At 34.3% G+C, this 18,124-nt stretch overlaps 1 protein-coding gene across 1 annotated transcript in view; it reads left to right on the top strand.

Annotated features, from left to right (window-relative positions):
* ADGB (androglobin) overlaps positions 1-18,124 on the top strand; it is an 89,731-nt gene that overhangs the window by 29,263 nt on the left and 42,344 nt on the right. The window contains exons 11-17 of the mRNA XM_017737275.1: positions 384-528; positions 8,884-8,929; positions 10,510-10,678; positions 12,565-12,628; positions 14,251-14,353; positions 15,393-15,525; positions 17,006-17,120. Coding sequence (XP_017592764.1) covers positions 384-528; positions 8,884-8,929; positions 10,510-10,678; positions 12,565-12,628; positions 14,251-14,353; positions 15,393-15,525; positions 17,006-17,120 — 775 coding nt within the window. The remainder of the gene's footprint in view (positions 1-383; positions 529-8,883; positions 8,930-10,509; positions 10,679-12,564; positions 12,629-14,250; positions 14,354-15,392; positions 15,526-17,005; positions 17,121-18,124) is intronic.

Here is an 18,124-nt window from a genome sequence, read left to right as displayed (position 1 = left end):
CATTTGAGGGAAAAGACAAAAAGTATTCTGACACAAAACATTTTATATTTTGCCTTACCTTCATTCAAGTAGTAATTCTTGCTTGTCTAGGGGCCATAGTAATTTATTCACTTCTGGCATTGTCGTCTAGTTTTCAGCTGGCTTGGGTTTTGCTTTTTTGAGGGTTGGTTAAGATGTCTTTCTGTCATAGGTTTGTGTGTAGTGCCAAGTCAGTAATGACAAGAAATATAGGAAGATATGGATTCTGTGCTGCTCTAGGAATCTCTCAAAATAAAGGAGACACAAATTATTTTGACAAAATTCTGTTAAGAATAGTTATGAAGACTGTAATTTGAAAGAAAATGTATGGATTAAAGTGTTTTGAGTTTTCTTTTATTATTTAGCCACTTTCCACAGTCTACCCTCAAAAAAGGATTTCATTCTGTATCCAATCTCACTTCTGTTACTGAAACTGATGAAAATGAAAGTGACAGTAATGGGGACATGAATCAAAATAGGAGACACTCAAATGCAGAAGATTATTCTCAGGTAATAATATTTCTATGTTTTTTAACTTGACCCAGTTTTATATTACAAAGGATAGTGAAAGACAAAATAGAAAATATTTAATACTGAAATAAATGTTTTCAAAGACATTTCAGAAAGCTTTTTTTTTTTCCCCATTTCTATTTAAGTAACTTCTCTACCCTTTCCACTCTATAGTTACATTGATGTGTATTGGGTAGGAAATCTTTCTTAATACCTTTTCCTTTAACTTTCTTTTTTATGATTTTTCCTCAGATTCTAAATGTTCTGTTGCTAACGCTGTCTTGGTTTTGCTCTTTAAAATGCTTTTGGTGGCAGCATCTTAAGAAGATAGTCTGCAGTCTTTTAAATAAATCTTAGTTTACATTATGATTAGTTTATTTTGGCTACAGTGAAAGCATGTGACTAGAAAAATGTGAACTTTATTAACACATGCCTTAAAATGGCCTCCTTATCTAGGACTGAATGGAAAGACTCCTGGTGAGATCTAGAAAAAGAGTTAAGGCTTCACTGCTCAGTGGGCCTGCTCTTAAATTTGAGAAGCTCTGCCTTCTAAAGGAATCCTCGGCCATGATTAAGACCCTCAGGCTTCCTGTGCAACTCTGTGAGAGAAGGACATTCCTCCAAACAGGTTCCCTAGATGCAGCACTAAGAGTTGGCTCAAACCACCCAAGCCAATGCTAGTTACTGCGTAGAAGTCTCCACTGAAATTTTCCGATATAGATAAGATGAATCTTACCTAAGTTTAATAAAACATTACTAGGATGACTTTGGGAAGTTGTAATTACTGATTTTTGTAATTACTGATTTTTTTTATTGTATCTGTTTTTAAATTGGAATGTGTATATGCTACCAAAGTCTGCTTTTAGATAAATTTTAAACAGAATGCTCCTTCTAATGTTTAAATCTTACTTGCTTAACAGAGAAAAAATGATACTTTCAAAGAGTTTCTGAGCAATAGATTTCATGAAAAAAAATTCATATAGAGAAATAATTGGCAGCATAGAGAAATAGAGACTTAAATACTCACTTAAAAACAAACAAACAGAGCTCCACTGAAGTTATTTCATTTGCTCAATGCCTACAAAGAAACACAATGTAGCAGTGCCAGCATCTCTTCAATTTCATACTTACTGAAGCAAACACTACTCAGAAGACCATTTGATAGCATTTCTCTTTTGGCTTTAAGAAAATTGAGGGAAAAAGCAGTCTAGGCAACATACAAGTGCTTTCAATGATGTTATGCTCAAAATCTGGATCTGATTCAATAATCCAGTTATATTTTGGGGAAGGTGATGTTTCAATTTGTAAATGTTTGCTACAGTTCCTCTTGCTCTATTTGTTTTCTCTCCTAAGTAAAGAGTACTTCTTCCATATATGCTAAATTCCATGTCATTACAATATAGAAAATAACTTACAAAATATATTCATCCATAGTGCTGTGTAAAGGTAAAACACCAACGAAGTCCTTATCCATGCAGTCCAGCAGTAAAGATGACCTAATTTTTTTAAAATCTCTGTTGTCATTTTTTGAGAAAAACTGATTCATATACTTGGGGATAACATTTATTGTGTTTGGTTGATGAATAGTGACTGTCTGTAGGGCTAAAAAATTTATTTGAAGACAAATGACATACTATTAGGGATAGTTCATGACCTTCATGAACCAAAAAACCCAAATTTATTTTGGTAAATTTTGAAATGAATGGGAAGTAATTTTTAATGTAATTTTTGGAGTGCTGATTTCTATGTAATTTTTGGAGTGCCTCTGCAGAGTACACTCATACAATTTTTGTATTTCAGATCTATATCTATACTGTGTGTTTAGATAATGTACATGTGGATATCGCTAGTGGATTTAGTGATTTTAAAATAAGGCAATTCTGCAGTGAAGAAGAATACTTTACAATAGAATATATCTGTGATCTGTGATTCTGTGATATCTTTAGCTATTTGGTATTTTGTGTACATTTTATAAACAATAGCCTAATTAGTACTTCAATAGTACTTTACCTTTAAAAATCTTTTTAATAATGGCATCATACTAAAATCATTACAAAAGCAACAGGGTGAAAAGGAGCTGTAAGTAGCATCTTATAGTATATAATAATTATTGCTTTCATTACTTCAGTCTCTAGTTGTACAAATACAGAATTGGTTAGTTGCAAATTAATAGAAGTTTATGTGCTGGAAGCATCAAAGCAGTGTGAAACATCCCTTAGATTTTCTCCCCTAGTCCAAGAGTGTTTTAGAAGGCTGATTTATCACAGTAGGAGAGGCAGTCAAGGAAAGACAAGGGCAAGAATGAAAATACATGAAAGAGAGACTGATAAAACTGGAATGGTTGGAAGAAGACATGGATTGGACGTAGGCTGAGGGCAGTCTGATTCAGACATGAAACGTAAGAAGTTATGAGCAGCTAATTGACTTGTACATGATCTTTACTTTTGCCTCAATTTAAACCTCAGCTGAAAAATGCTATGTCTGTTAATAGCTGAAGTATGCAAGTAGAACTTTGTTTTTACAGATTGGAAAAGGAGATGGTTTTTAACTTGGAGAACAATTGTCTTTTTCACCGATTAAATCTTTTCATCAACAATATTATGTGGATGCCTCTGTCAAATTCATAATGGGAGAGCTTTCTTTCTGTAGTTTTAACACTTGAAATAACAATATATACTTTTTAAAAACAAATCAGTTAGTGATTAAAAAAACATTGAAAGAGAAGCTTTGGTATCCCCAATTCACTAGATTACTGCTAATTTTTAGAATTTTGTATTGTAATATAATGAATGTAAATAACTTTGTCTCCATTTTAAACTGTGTGATTGTTAGTCAAGAGACATCTGCTTTAAAACCTTTGATACAGATTTGGTAAATCTTTGGGATACAGCAGTTTTATGCTTTAAGCTGACTGAAATTCAGTCAGCTGCTGTGCCAGATGCTCGGCAAGTTTAAATTGGCATATTTCAATTCAGTCCAATACAAACTGCATGAAGTAACATTACTGAATATCTGATTCACTGTTCCTAAGGTCTGTTGTCACAGAAACGGAGACTAGTGATACATGAAAGACAAAATTCTGGGAGCTGGATGTACCTTCTTTGAAAAATACGAAGTTGAAAGACATGCCGTTATCCCTCATGTCCCCAAAGTACTCATGCCAAAAAATAGAACTGCTTTATTATTGAATTTTTCAAACTTTTTTTTTTGCTCTGACTTTCCCATTCACTGATTTTACAGTCCTGAAAGCTTTTGGGATTTGCATTAGGAAAAAATATTTTAAAATACCTAATTTTAGTAGTTAAAATGATCTTGAATCACTGGTTTTAAGAAAATGGATTTTGTTAATTTTTTGTTTAAAAACTCCATAACAGAGGGCCAAATTCTTTAATGGAGAAGCTCTCTTTTTTTCTTGTTCAGTAGGAAACTAAGTAATTTATAAGTGTAGGATACATTGAAATACATGTGAAAGTATTTTTGGCCAGGAAAAAACCAAAACAGTCATCATATGTAAATTGCACAGTCTTGCAGTTTTATGCAACAGTAATTTTGTCAAATGCTTCTGACAAAAAGATTATCCTGGAGTAGTGTTTCCTTGTAGATCTGCCTTTCAAAAGCCTACTTGGATATGCTTCATTGTAATTAATTTCTTGATAGAAGTTATCTCCAATTCCATTGAGAATAAAGCTCTATGTGTTCTGTTTGAAGAAATGCAAAGCAAGAAAATCTAATCCAAATATGTTTACCATCAGTATGTGCAATGGCTACTAGATATTTTAATATACTGACCTGATTGCTATATTTATACATCCTAAGCAGAACACTCATATTTCTCTTTGTGGCTTCTTCAGTGTCACGCTCCCTGGCAATGCTGATTTCCTCTTTCCCAGTGACAAAAACACAAAAAACTTGTTCTTTAATGTTCATGATTCCTTCATTTTTCTTATTTCAGTCTGTCTATTTATATATTCAAACTCAATCTTACCTTCTGTTGTGCAACTGATACCAGTTTATTTAATTTGCATGCTGTGTTGTGTGCTCTTTTCATGTTCCCCATAAACATTACAGACTGTTCTGTCATAATAAGATTTTTCTTCTTTTCTCTCTAATCCTTCTTGTGTTACATTTCCTAAGTGCAGTGAATTGGTATTGAGTCAACAGGAGGGCTAGGGTCTATTTTCTTTACAAATTTTATCATTTTGAAAATTGCTTCAACCTGCATAAGATGGAAATTCCCTGCTTGTTATTTTCAGGGAAAAATTACACATCACATATGAGGCACATGAATTAGAAGAGGGACTTGAGAAGAGGCATTTAGACATTTGTGGTATAGAGACACTTTGATGGGCCCACAGTCATCTACTTGCACATACGAATTGGGCAGCTTCAACATTAGAGACTGAATGAAAGAGATGCCAAGTTAGTAATCCAGTATTTTTAAGCTATTTCTTTAAGCTATTTCTATACCCAGTTTGTGCAAAACTTTGCAGATGTTAGTTCATTTGTAACATTGCCTTTTTTTCAAAATCCACCTCTGTTACCTTCACTCACATCACAGCTAAAATGACAACTGATACTCCATTTAGTGAACATAGTGACTGAGGAATAAAAAAAGACTGTGTCCAAATGACTGTAGAGGCAAAACCCTTTGATGATACAACTCTCAGGTCAACATCAAACCTTTAAATTTAATACAGGGTTGGATCTTAAGAAATATTTTAGTCATCTCTGTCATTTTGAAGTATTTGAAATGGATTTTTAATCTTAAAAATAGAGTACCTGAAACTTTATTCCTTCACCTGCAGTTATATCCAGAGAGCTTATTTTTTGAAGAAGACTTGTGTTTTTCACAGAAAAAATGGGGTGTTAAGTTTTGTCATATGTCATTTCTACGGTAGAAAAGGCTACTCTTTTTATAAGAATACAAGATAAATTTTAAAACGTATTATTTGGTAGATTTGAATAGAATAAAAATATAGCTATAGGAGTTTAAAAATATGAATGAATCCTTGAAAGTAACAAGATAGCTACAAATATGTGAATTACCATTATTTTTACAAATGTGCATTAGTGATTATGAAACATAATAGATGATAAATTAGATTTTTAAGTTAACTACAGAATTTTCCTCACAATTTTCATTAAGATTTTCCAGTCATTGAGGGAAGAACAATAAGTATTTCTCCCAGAATCTGTGTGCATAATTCCATGTTTCACAGCTGGATCTAAGTCTTTTCTAATATTCTTCTGTATCAGATACTGTAGCAGGAAAGCTGACTTTTCAGGCAATGTGTGATCATTAAGGAGGAAAAATGCCTTTATTTTCTCTTTCTGTGCCAATGTCTTAGGCACAGTATATGAGGCAATAGTATAAAAGAATGGGAACTTTCTTGACACTCTGGTTGTCTTCAAATCAGTGAGGATTAGGTAGATGAACACATCCTGTACCATTAGAAAAGCAGTTTTTGACCATGTTGTGTTTGTGCTCCAAAAGCTGACTAAATGAGCCTATGGGAGTCTACACAGCTGTGGTTAGACTGGTTTCACAGCTCAGACTGGATGAAGTTACTAAGCATCCAGGTTTTCCAGGGCACGTTCTCCTTCTTTACTGGAAATTCTGTTGACTCAGTTTTTGAGGATTTTCTGTATCTCTCCAGGTTTTCCTGCTGCTGACTGTTAGTACTGACAAAGTAGCTCTATATTAAGCTACCTCATGTCCATACTGGAAGTATGGATCATGTGTACTGTCCATGAACAGTATATTGGGCAGAAATTGCTAGACTTGTAGTACAGATGTTGCAGTCTCCAAGGCTTATACAGTAAATCTCATACTTCTTATATTTTGGACATGCCCAGGATTTCTGAGAAGAAACCCAATAAATTGCACAGCTGACATGTATCTGTTTGGTAAATCCTGGGACTCCTACAGGAAATTTGGCAATATTGGAATCTTGAAAGTTGTAGGCTCACATGCATGTGCATGTCACCATGACAGCTCTGTGCATGTGTTCTTCTGAAGCCCCCCTCCCCGAGGAGCCTTCCCCTGGATGGTTCTATCTTAGTTTACAGAATGTGTTCTGGAGAGGACCTTGGGGTCTGGGGCACACTGATCCCTAACTAAGAAGCTTCTAAAATATTTAATCTCCTAGCTTGACAAACAAGTCCAAGAATGTAGGCAAAAAGCACTAAGAATACAGAAGTTGTAAAAAGGTATAAAAGGGGTTTAAAAGAAAAGGCAAAAAATCATCATGGCATCAGTTTAAAGGGAAGAGATAGTCTGTATGATTTTTTCAGACTCATATATTGAGGCATGACTGTCAATGTGACATGACAAGTGATCACAGTTTTGCTGGTTTTGAAGAGTTGTGTGTACAGAATTCTGGAAACAGGAGCTGAAGTACGTGGGTATTTGCAAGATCCTATAGTGCACCTTTTCAGCTCATTTGCTCTAGAAAAATAAGAAATTAATCGGAAAAAACCCTCTAAAATGCAATATATTTCAATTACTAAATTCTTAACCCAAGTGTTAATGATTTCAGCAGTCTTAATTTTTCCCTTAATTGCTCTTAATAACAGGTCTGTCCCCAGCTTTGACTCATGAACATTTTTTAAAAAAACCATAACAGATTTGGAATAGAATTTCAGATTTGTGCTGTGCAAAAATAGGACTTCGAAATTCCCTTAATAAACAATATTACAGTTAAATTATGTGTATTAAATTATTTGCTGCCTCCAGTTTTGGGATAGAGACAAGTAAATCAGTAGTTTACTTGCTCAGCTCTTTCCTTTGTTAATTCAGAAAACATCAAACACCTAAAATTTTGCCAGAGGTGAGATTCCTGAACCTGTTCTCCTGTCCTGAGTCCATGGAGATTCTGTAAAATGCTGCAGGAAGACTTTTACTGCAGCTAGAAATTAAAGTAGAAAGCCATAAGATTTTCCTCTAAGGAAGTATTCACAGGTGCCTTCACATAATGTATGCAGGGTAGTCTGTAATAGGAGGGTTGAGGCAGACCTGGATTTCCAGCACAATGACCTTGTGCAAGATTTAGGTACTGTTGTGACCTGCCATCGAGTCTAACTCAGACTCTCTAAATTATGTCAGTCTGCCCCTCAAAATATATTTCTTGATTGTACTGAAAAAGCATAAAAGTAGCTCCAGGTCAGCACTGCTCCCACAGCTCCTCTTTGAAATGCAGAACAGAAAATTACCGTGTGTATCCAGCTGCTGGCCAGGTCAATCCTACCAGCTTCAGCATCAGCACCTTTGACACATGTAAAGATCTATAAGGGTATATATGAGGAGTTTGGGTGGGGAGAAGGGTGACAAATCTAGGTAAAGGGAGACCTGGGATGAAAGGAAGCTTGCAAATTCGTTTGTAGTAGCCTTTTTAGGCTTTAATATTTATCTTTGAAAAGGCAAAGCTAGTCCAGCTAAGCCATTAATATTACTACATTCAAATAGGAAGTAAACTGGAAACTGCAATCTCTTTCTCCTGCTCAACCTCATTCAAGAAAAAAAAAGAGGTGGAAGTGACTCTTTTTCAGTGTATGTCATATTGCAGACTAGAGGACAGTCAGAAGGAAGGATGACTAGACACACATTTTTAAATCGAAGATTTTAACCTCTCAAAGACAAGGACCCTGTCTTTGTAAATTTGATGAGTGGACTTCCTGAAAGGCTGGCTAACTTCATTTGAACTTGAAGTGTAAGCAGCAGTATATTGCATTCATATTAGTTCAGCAATTCTAGCTTGGAGCTGGGGTTGACCAGGATAAACTTCTTTGCCAAAAGCATTAAAGAAGAGGCTACTTTTTATTTATACAGTGATTGAAAACAAAAGATGCTGTTGTAATCAAGAATGCTGTTGCTAGTGACAGTTGTGTACAGTAAGAAATGTGTACTGTGTACAGTAAGAAATGCTTGTTGGAAAAGGAGCCCTCCATATATTTTTCAAGAATGGTAACAGATAAAAATGGAATTGTTTGTAGGAGTATTAGTTCTTAGAATAAAACTTACTTTTTTGTTAAAAAACAGGAGTATCAAAGAACATTGTTTTAATAGTGGAGTGGTAGGTATCTGAAACAGCTTTTATCTCAGACTCTAGATCACATATACTTCTCTAGAAAAACATCAGTCTGTCTGTTGGTGATATGTATGTAGGTATTACAACGAAATTTGCTACTTTTAATTTTCATTTTAAAAACCCAGCCCAAACCTGTGCTGATAACTTCCCAGCTTGTTCCTCTGTCTCTGGAAGGACTGCCCCAAAATCAGGTATTTTCTCTAAGAAAATAATGCAAGATTATGATCACCATCATTACTTTTTCTTGTTTTGTTCTTTCACTATATAGGAGACCATTGCCTTGTGCCATCAAAATGCAGAGTTATCCAGTAAAGGTAAGTGTGTGTGAAGTTTATAGTCAGATGTTTGCCGTTCCCATGTTGTTCAACATCAGTGTTAATGCTCATGTACATCTATCAGCAGTCTTACTTATATATGGAAAAGATTTCAAGGAACTGGTAATGTATAATTACATAGAGTAAAATCTTCAGTTTGGTATTCAGAAAAATTCAAACACTTCTCACAAGTTACTCTCCAGGAAAATACAGTGGATTTTGTACACAGAGCTCTTTTTAAAGAACTGTGAATTATAGTCTTGTTTTCTTTTTTTCTGAAAAAATGGCAGAAAAATGAGCCAAAAACCAGCTTTCTTTTAATGAACGTTCCTTAGAAATGTGTTTTACATCACTATTTAAAGAGTATTCAAAATTTTTCCAAATGAATATCTCATTTTTTAAATTACTTTGAATGTTTGAAGGATTTGGTCAGAAAAAGAAAAGGCTCTTAAAAATAAGAGCACTGTGGTTATTTTACTGGAAGCCTAACACCTAAGTTAACTGAAATTGAAGCAAAAGCCTCGGTTTTTTGGCTTTCAGGTAGTTATTCCATAGTTGAAGGAAAGGTAAAAGGCCTTTGGTGCCTTTCCCTATATTGCATTTCTTTCAGTTCTTGAAAAATAGTTGCAAACTAATTTAGAGCCACACTTTAGCCACACATCAGCTCTGTGTGTCCTGGTGATAGTGAAATATTACAAAGCACATTTAAATATAAATTATGTATGTTTCTAATAGGTTTCTCATTTGTTATACCTTATATTTGAATATTACCTCATCTTTTTCCTTAGCAAGCATTCTAAATTAATATTCTAAATTAATAGCTGTTCAGTTCTTCTATTCTCAGGTGTTGAGCTATTCTCAAAACTTTTTTCTGGGCCAAGTCAAACATTTTCAGTAACTATTTATATGAATCTCACAGAATAAATGCAGAGAAAGTTACATTACAACATAAAAAGTTATCAAGAGATTGCAAAATCTGTCTATATATGTCTGTGTCTATATTTTGGCATGAATCTGACCTTAGTTCTGATTTTCATTCAAGAAAATTCATGTAATCTAGTTCAAATCTGTTTCTGTTTAGAAGTAGACTGATTTGTGTGAGTAGCATCATAGCCGGTACTGAGTACTAGCGGCAAGGCTGGGTCTCGTGTCCTCCACATTTCTGTGTATTGTTTTCTGTTGGCTGGAATATTCTGCCTCATTAGCTTTTCACTGAATAGGCTCTTTGGACAAGGGGATGTATTTTTCTTTATATAGATGAATTTAGGTTTGCAGAATTCATATATATGTGTACCTAACAAACTGATATTGAAGATTCTAGGGCACAGATCAATATGTGGTAGTTTATTGAGGCAGACTACATAAGCAGGTGCAGGTGCAAGCACTAAATTTCATACAGAGTTGTTTCAGTCACCATTTAAGCTCTTTAGATTAGTGGGATAGCTTTTAGTTTTAAACTGTATGCGTAATAACTGATGTATGGATAATTTCCTTGTAATTTTAGCATAATTTTTAAGAATGATACTTTTAACTTGCGTATTGTCCCTGTATTGGCTCTGTGTGTCTTTTTATCTTTGCAGAAGAGTTACCTGAGAATATCAGTTTAGATGCAAAACAAATGTCAGAAACAGCTGATACTGATATGAAGAGCTACACAGGGACTAAATCAAAGGATGAAACAGAGTCAGAAAAGACTTCAGTTTCCAGGGAAACCTGGATGAGCTTTGAAGACTTCTGTGTGTGTTTCCAGTAAGGAATAGAGAGTTTGGGTTTTATTCCATATAATATACAGTATAACAATGGTAAATTCAAAACATGACTATATAAAAATTGTATCTTCTTAAGAGTATAACTGTCCTGCCTTTCAGGGTGGCTTCAAGGCTACTCTTCAGACCAGACTTACTGTCCCTGTTGACAGTGCGTCTGTAGCTGCAGCCCTGGTCTTTGCCTTGGGTGTGTCCTCCAGAACAGAGTGGAGAACGCCACCACCAGCTCCATAGAGCAGCTGTCAGACTGCTGCTGGGGTGGAAGATTGTAGGTCATGGAGTGTTGCGGCCATTAGGTCCTTTTAGAACTCGTGGGGCACTGGGCAGACACAGTCTGCGTCAGAACAACATGATTCTAAAGCGAAAAAAAGTTGTTGCCATCAGCATAGTTTTGCTTGATCAGCTAGGTGTTTTGTCTCACTCCCTTTTCAATATAATTTCAAGGCATTTGTGCCTCTGAAAACATAAAAAAAGCTAGTGTACTTGTAGCATCATACCTTTAGCTTCTGTCTTTCAGATTTAAGGAGCCTGGTACAATGCATATCCTTTAGAACATCTAAAAATGCTGAGGGAAGTAATTTTATCAGAGAAACTTCACTCAGTTCTTTTTTTTGTTTGAATGTGTAACTGAGATTTCTTTTTGAAGCTTCTGTTTTCATAAATGAGTGTTTTCTTGAGCAGATATTAAACTCTGCTTACTCTCTAAAGGTGAATGTGTAATTTTTATACCAGCCAGCAGTACAGGAACTTTAGGAATAAAAAGTCATAGATCACTTTAGGCCTTGTTAAGATTTGCCTGCTATTTTTAGGTAGTCCCAGGTCCAGGAAGATATGGCATTCAGGAAAAAAAAGCATCACAAGCAATATAATTTCCTTTAAAAGTCTTTCTCACAGTGTCATACAGAGAGAATGTGAAATATGAACTTTCTAACTTGTTAGCCAAAGGTTAAAGTACTGTTGACCTTTTGTAGACCAATATTACTATTAATTAAGGTATAAAGTATTTGTCATTTTCTTATCTCTAAATGAGTGAGAGTTTATTTTCACAGTCAACTGATAAAGCAGCTGTTAACAGAGCACCTTCATTGACCTTTGAAGAATTTATCCCTCAGAAGAAATTAGGCACCTAAGACTTTCAGTTTACTTGTCTGTTCAGTTGAAAGCTTTTCCTTCTCTGACATACCTACATCTCAGATACAGTGAAAATAAGATTAATGTTCATAGTTCACATCAACTTTGAGAAGTGAGGAATATTTTAGTCATTGTAGGAATTGGTATGTCATCAGTAGATCAGGATCCCTGTGGAGTTTTCGAGTAATCAAAACATTGGCTCACATCTGATTCCATCCTCAATTAAAGCTGAAGCCAATTATGTCTCCCTTGGTGCCATCAAAATCAGAAAAAATTGTTGCCTGGAACTATGTAGCTCTCTGAAGGTCTGCAACAGCACAGAACTGAAAAAACCATTAATAAAATAGATAAAACAATCCTTCCTTACAGTTATACTTTATATAACATGTTATTACAGTAATTTTCAGGTGGGCATGGGAGTTTTAGAGTAATATTAGCATGTTACCATTTATAGATTAAAAATAAACAAATTAGTGGCCTGACCTCCAATGGAAAAGTGTAGAAATGCAGCAAATATACTAATTAATTTCAGCTGCTTTCTCTGGAGATTAATTTTATTCACCTTTTTTATAACTAAAAATGTTGAACTGTCTCTGAGAAATAGCTGGGAGTCTGACTTATGAAAGTAAAATTAATATCTTGTGCAATGAAATAGACATTAACTAAACAATGCAATTTATACTGATTATTTTCTTACAATCATATATATCTTATATTTCAATTTTATTTTCTTCTTAGGAACCTGTATGTTTTCCACAAGCCACATACATATGCTTATAATTATCAGAAGACATGTTTTATGGTAAATGACTGTATTGTGCTTTTTTTTTGTCTAAGTCTTACATAATTAGGTAACACATATATCCTAAAGGATATTGGTGGATCATATAGAACTGCTATTACTGAAAAATAATAATGCATTAGGATTAATGTAGTCAATACAAATGTGTGTTTGCAAGCAAATATTGTTCATTATATCTATCTATCTATCTATCTATCTATCTATCTTTAAGGCAAGGAAAAAATGCTGAGGAATGCCACTGCACAATAACAGAAAAATGGCTTATGTAAAGAAAATTGATAGTGAATCAGATCTCTGCCCACTCTTTATTTTGATTTAAAACTACCTTTTAACGATTTGATGTCTGAATTGAGTTTAATGATGATTCATCTACAGAATCTGCCCTTCAATTCTCCTTCATCTTCACCTGTCACCTAAAACCCAAATTGTGAGTCTGTTTAGCATAACCCTCCATTTTCTCTTTAAATGCTAAGTCATTTTGCTGTTTACAGCATCCTGGTGCAGGGATTTAGAAATACTCCTTAGTTACATTAAAATAATGGAATTTCTTTAAACCTGTCATGCATATTATCAGAAGGTTATTCAACGTGCTTGAATATCCTGTTCCAGCTCTTATATTATAGTGTATCTGAAGTGTAATTGTAGAGCACTGAAATGTAAACTCCAGGCATGAACTTCATGTAAAATCCTGTACTGAGAAGGTTAACAACATGGATTATGCTTCATAATTGTAGTACACTTGCAATTTCCCACCTCTCTGTAATCACATCACAAGAAATTTTCCTAATGACTGCGTGATATACTTTCCTAAGCCATAATCAGCATTAAGACTATGTGAGGCTGTGTGCTCTTGAGCCAAACAAAACCTAACCCTTTGCTGTAAAATCGTTCTAATTTCTTACATTGAAAGAGATGAGATGTTTACAGTATGGGGTAAATTCTGTATTATGCTTATAAAAGAACTTTTTAATGTTATGGTAAGAAGATAAAAATACCAAAAAAATGGCTTTATATGACTCTGGAATATCCAGGAAGACATGTACTGTAACAGTTCTGAAGAAAGAAGCTCATTCACCATTAGATTTTGAAGAATTTCTAGGAACAGTAGAATCATTCTATGGTTTCTAACATTGGCATAGGAATTATGTATTAAAGTTGAGAGTTAAAGATGTTGTCCCCATAGAGTTTTGTAGGAGAAGAACCCCTTTATGAGGGAGGATCACTCATATCTACCAATTAAAAAGTACTTATTTCTTTCAAGCTTTCTTTAATTAATTTGAATCAGAAAGTTGCAGCATGAAACAAAATTTTTGGTCTTCTGTTGCTTGTACCTACACTGAGGTACATATGATGACTATAATATAAAAGTAGATATATTCTCATGCCAAAAAGCATTCTGTTTCCTTTTAGCTTTTAACTGAACATTATTATACATGCAGCATGAGGCTCTGGGCTTAAATGACATGTCTGAAATTTGGAAGAAGTAGTGACAATTAATTGCTTGCTTCCCAGATCATAACTAAGGTCACCATATCAGAAGTCTTAGTCCTATTTTGTATAAGGCCAGTCAGATAACATTCAATGGAAATGAAGGATGAACAAATGTCTGTTTTTCTATACAGTCTACTGATGACGAAGTCTTCTATTATTTACTTGTGGACAGTCTGATGCCCATTGAAATCCTGGTTAGCTTTTCTGCATTAGTACACTGGTATGTTACTGAAGGTAAGGCCAACACAAAAAATGTTAATGTTGTGTTTTCCCATTCTTGAATATGTTTGTGCTGTCGTGTTTGTCTGTTATGGACTTGGGCACAATTTGAGAGTTTAGCAAGAGTTTGAAATAGTCAAATTGATTTTAAGAAATACACTGATATTCAAGCAATACTTCGTCATTATTTCATATTGATGATGAACATTTTCATGAAAGGATCTCTCCCTTTACTGTTTATTATGATTTGCTGGAAGCTTTTCATTTGTATATTCCTGGAATGGATTTCCTTGTGTTTCTTGGAGTTTCTTTTCTACAGATTCCATTCTTGCAAGCTAACTTATGCCTTAGCTGATCATAATGCAGCAAAAACAGCAATATAACCAAAGTATAATTCTGAAATTATTTTTAAACTGGTTCACAATAAGCTCTCCAGTACATTTAAAGTTGGCTTTTTCAAGATCTAGCAACTTGAATGATTTAAATAGAAATCTCTTGTATTTAATGAAAAACTTAGAATGGAATTCAAGAAAGCTAAGACTTTATGGTAATTGGCTTAGATTAATCAGATATTTAAACATTGGACATGGATGTAATTTTAGTGCATCTGGAGTAGAGTAGAGAGAACCAAAAGAAAGTTTAAAAAACCAAACTGACCATTCTGTGTAGATAGTTAAACTATAAGATATAAATATAAATAAACATAAATAAATACGAGTTTTTTATGGCTGTTTGCTTCCTTTGCATGTGGACAGAAAGGGTTTCTATGGAGTTTTACAGCAGCCTTAAGTGCCTTGGAAGATGTCTGATGTATACATCTTAGTAATACATTCTTTTAACCATTATTTTCTAGCAAATGGTACAAGTAAGCCATGTTTTGTACCACCAGTGCATTTTAAATGACTGGATTTTTCTGTGTTAGTGAAGGCCACAGGAAGACTTTAATAAGTGTCAAGTAGCAACAGATTCTGCATAGATGTGTCTGAATGTTATTGTTATTCACCCTCCCCATATTGTGTGGGGTGTATTTTCTTGGGTTTTTTTCTTAATCTAGGTACTAAACAAGAATGTTCAATGGGCGTGCTGAGGGTTGAACGTTTCTCTTGGAAATCTGTGACTCCTGGGGAACTTGTGTTAAAGATGCGTACATCTGCAACCAAAGCTACTGTGATAAATCTTCCTGTTGGGTATGTATGAGGCTTCATTTCTGTCCTGACTCTTTAGCTAAGGCTTAAAATGATTGCTTACTTTACACAGTAACACAGTAAGAGTTTATTTCCTAAAACAAAAGTTTTTGGAGTATCAGACTAGTTGATAGGTAGGATTTGGTAAAACTGCCAAATTGCTGTGAATTTGCCAAAACTTTTATAAAGATTTTGAGTTCTTTACTCGTACTTAAGAGGATTTAACTAGAAAAATCACAGATTTGCTAAAAAAAAAAAAAAAAAAATTAAATTCTTACAAATTCCTACTTAGAAGTGTTTCTAGCTAGAATGATTCGAAATGTTCCCTGGAGTAGCAAGAAAGATGTAAGAATTAGCATTTTAGTGGAACTGTAAAAGCATGATGATACCCTAGGAGGTTTCAATGCTTTTTCTGAAACAGGATTTATGAAACATGACAGGATAAATTCTAACATTATCCACGAAGTCTTGCATATCTTACTTCCCATTCACATACTGCTCAATATGATTTTTTTCCCTTTGCATGTAAAACTAAATATACAGTGTGGGGCATTGGCTGACAGAAATAGGTAAAAAGCAAGAGTGCTTGATATGTTATTTTCTGAAAATCCTTCTAGGGAAACCAGGAAAACAAAATCTTCATGTCTTGTCATAAGCATAACATTCCTGACTAATTTACTGAGGCCTTCTACTTTTCCAAAAAGAGAAAATCACCAGTTTCATCTCAAAGAGATGAAACAAAATGTATTTTTAAAAGATTAAGTAAGATGTCAAATAAATAGGCATAGAAAGAAAATACCACAACACTAGCATGCTGAAATTAAATCAAAGATCTTTAATAGTGCTCTTTACTTGTTTTGATTCAGACTAAAACTGGAATAGTTATATTTATAGACTGCATTCACATCTAGTTCTGCATTCACATCTAGTTCTGCATTCACATGTATTTTCTTAGTGTAGCTTCTAAAAGTTGTCTCTCTGTACTGTAGGGAGGCCAAAAATGTGTCTTTTTGCACCTGTGAATTTCAAAGCTAAGATATACCATCATCTCAAATTTATAAGCTTCCCACCTTTGATTCTCTCTACTCCAGTCAGAGACAGGAGGCTTTCAGTCAGATTTAATTTACAAAAGGTATGGGAGACAAATGGGCTTGTTGACCACTTCCCCATTTTATTCCAAAAGAGAAATATCTTGGTAAGCATGGAAGGCATTCTCTTCCCACTGTCTGTTAGTGGCTAAGGGGCATTTAAATTTCAGTTGAAAGAAGATGGAATTAAAAAATGCCAGTGTGTGTGGGGGGCATTAACTCTCCTTTCTTATTCTCTGCTGAATCTCTGGTTAACACTTTGAAGCTGTGGCCTGGATAAGCTTCTCCAGCTAAATGCAATTCTGACAATGATACTACCAAATGTATGGAAAGAAAACTTAAGAATTGCTGGAATTAAAAAAAAAAAGTTGGTTGGTTTGTTTTCTTCCTTATAGGCGACACATACTGCTCTTCACAGTAAATTGTCCCATAGGGCACCACATTCATCTGTGTACCATGGTGCCATGTGTCTTTGGAGAAGAGGATACTGTGATGCCAGCTCTTCAGAAGGTATGCATAATGACTAAGCAAACATTGTTATAACAGTTTTTTAAAGTATTAATTAAAGTGAAGTAGTATCCGATTTCCATTTAGAGTTATTATACTCAATGGTATAGTATTAATTTTAGTATGAAATTGATAAGGGCATTAAAGATACATGTTTTACAGCACAACAGGTACTGGGTGCATATTGCAAAAGTTATCTTACATAAATACGTAAGTTAGCACTGGGTAGTATTGTGGTTTACATAGAAGAGCAGCATAAAATATCAAAAATACTCTTGTTGAAATACATAAGTCAGAGTAGCACATAACTCACTTTTTGAAGCATGTCATAAAATACATGTATAAATATTAATTAATATTAAAAAATACCTGCCTATTAAATAAATTCTCACATCAGTAAAGTATGTTTTGTCCCACGAGATCGAATATTACTCACCAGGTCCCAGAGCAGCTTTTATATCTAAAATGAGCAATTTAATCAAACAACTTTTCATAGCTGAGATAAGAGGCCCAGAGGAGAAATTACTACAGCTTTTGTTCTTCATTGTCCATAATCCAGAGAGAGAGCACTCTCATCCATATTTTCAAGGTTTCGTTAGCAAGCAGTAGGCTCAAATATTTGTTGAGGTCCCTGAGGGGAGGAAATATAGTTTCTAGAGAAAATTCGTGCAAAAATGTTTTAAAAGGTGAGTGTAACAGCAAATTTACATAGCAGTGTAGATTCTAGGTCCTAATAACAGAGCACTAGAACAGCTTGTGCAAATTTATCACAATTTATTGTAGTAAAGAAGTTTAAATATAAGAAATTGGGGCATTAAAAATATCTTGTGACTGTACTATCCGCTTGCCTTCAATTTTTGGAAGAAAAGCTATTTATCATCAAGAAAATAAAGCAGAATTTTATCCTTGGGTCTTCTTCGCACTTCTTTTTGGAGACAGAAATTTCTCTGCAGACTTTCATTTTCAGGAAAGTGTCCATATTCTTGCACAGAAATCCTGATGAAGAT

Source organism: Corvus brachyrhynchos, unplaced genomic scaffold, assembly GCF_000691975.1.
Source record: "Corvus brachyrhynchos isolate BGI_N302 unplaced genomic scaffold, ASM69197v1 scaffold6, whole genome shotgun sequence".
NCBI lineage: Eukaryota > Metazoa > Chordata > Aves > Passeriformes > Corvidae > Corvus > Corvus brachyrhynchos.
The sequence above is the reverse complement of the archived record's forward strand: the minus strand, read 5'-3'. Positions and strand labels throughout refer to the sequence as shown.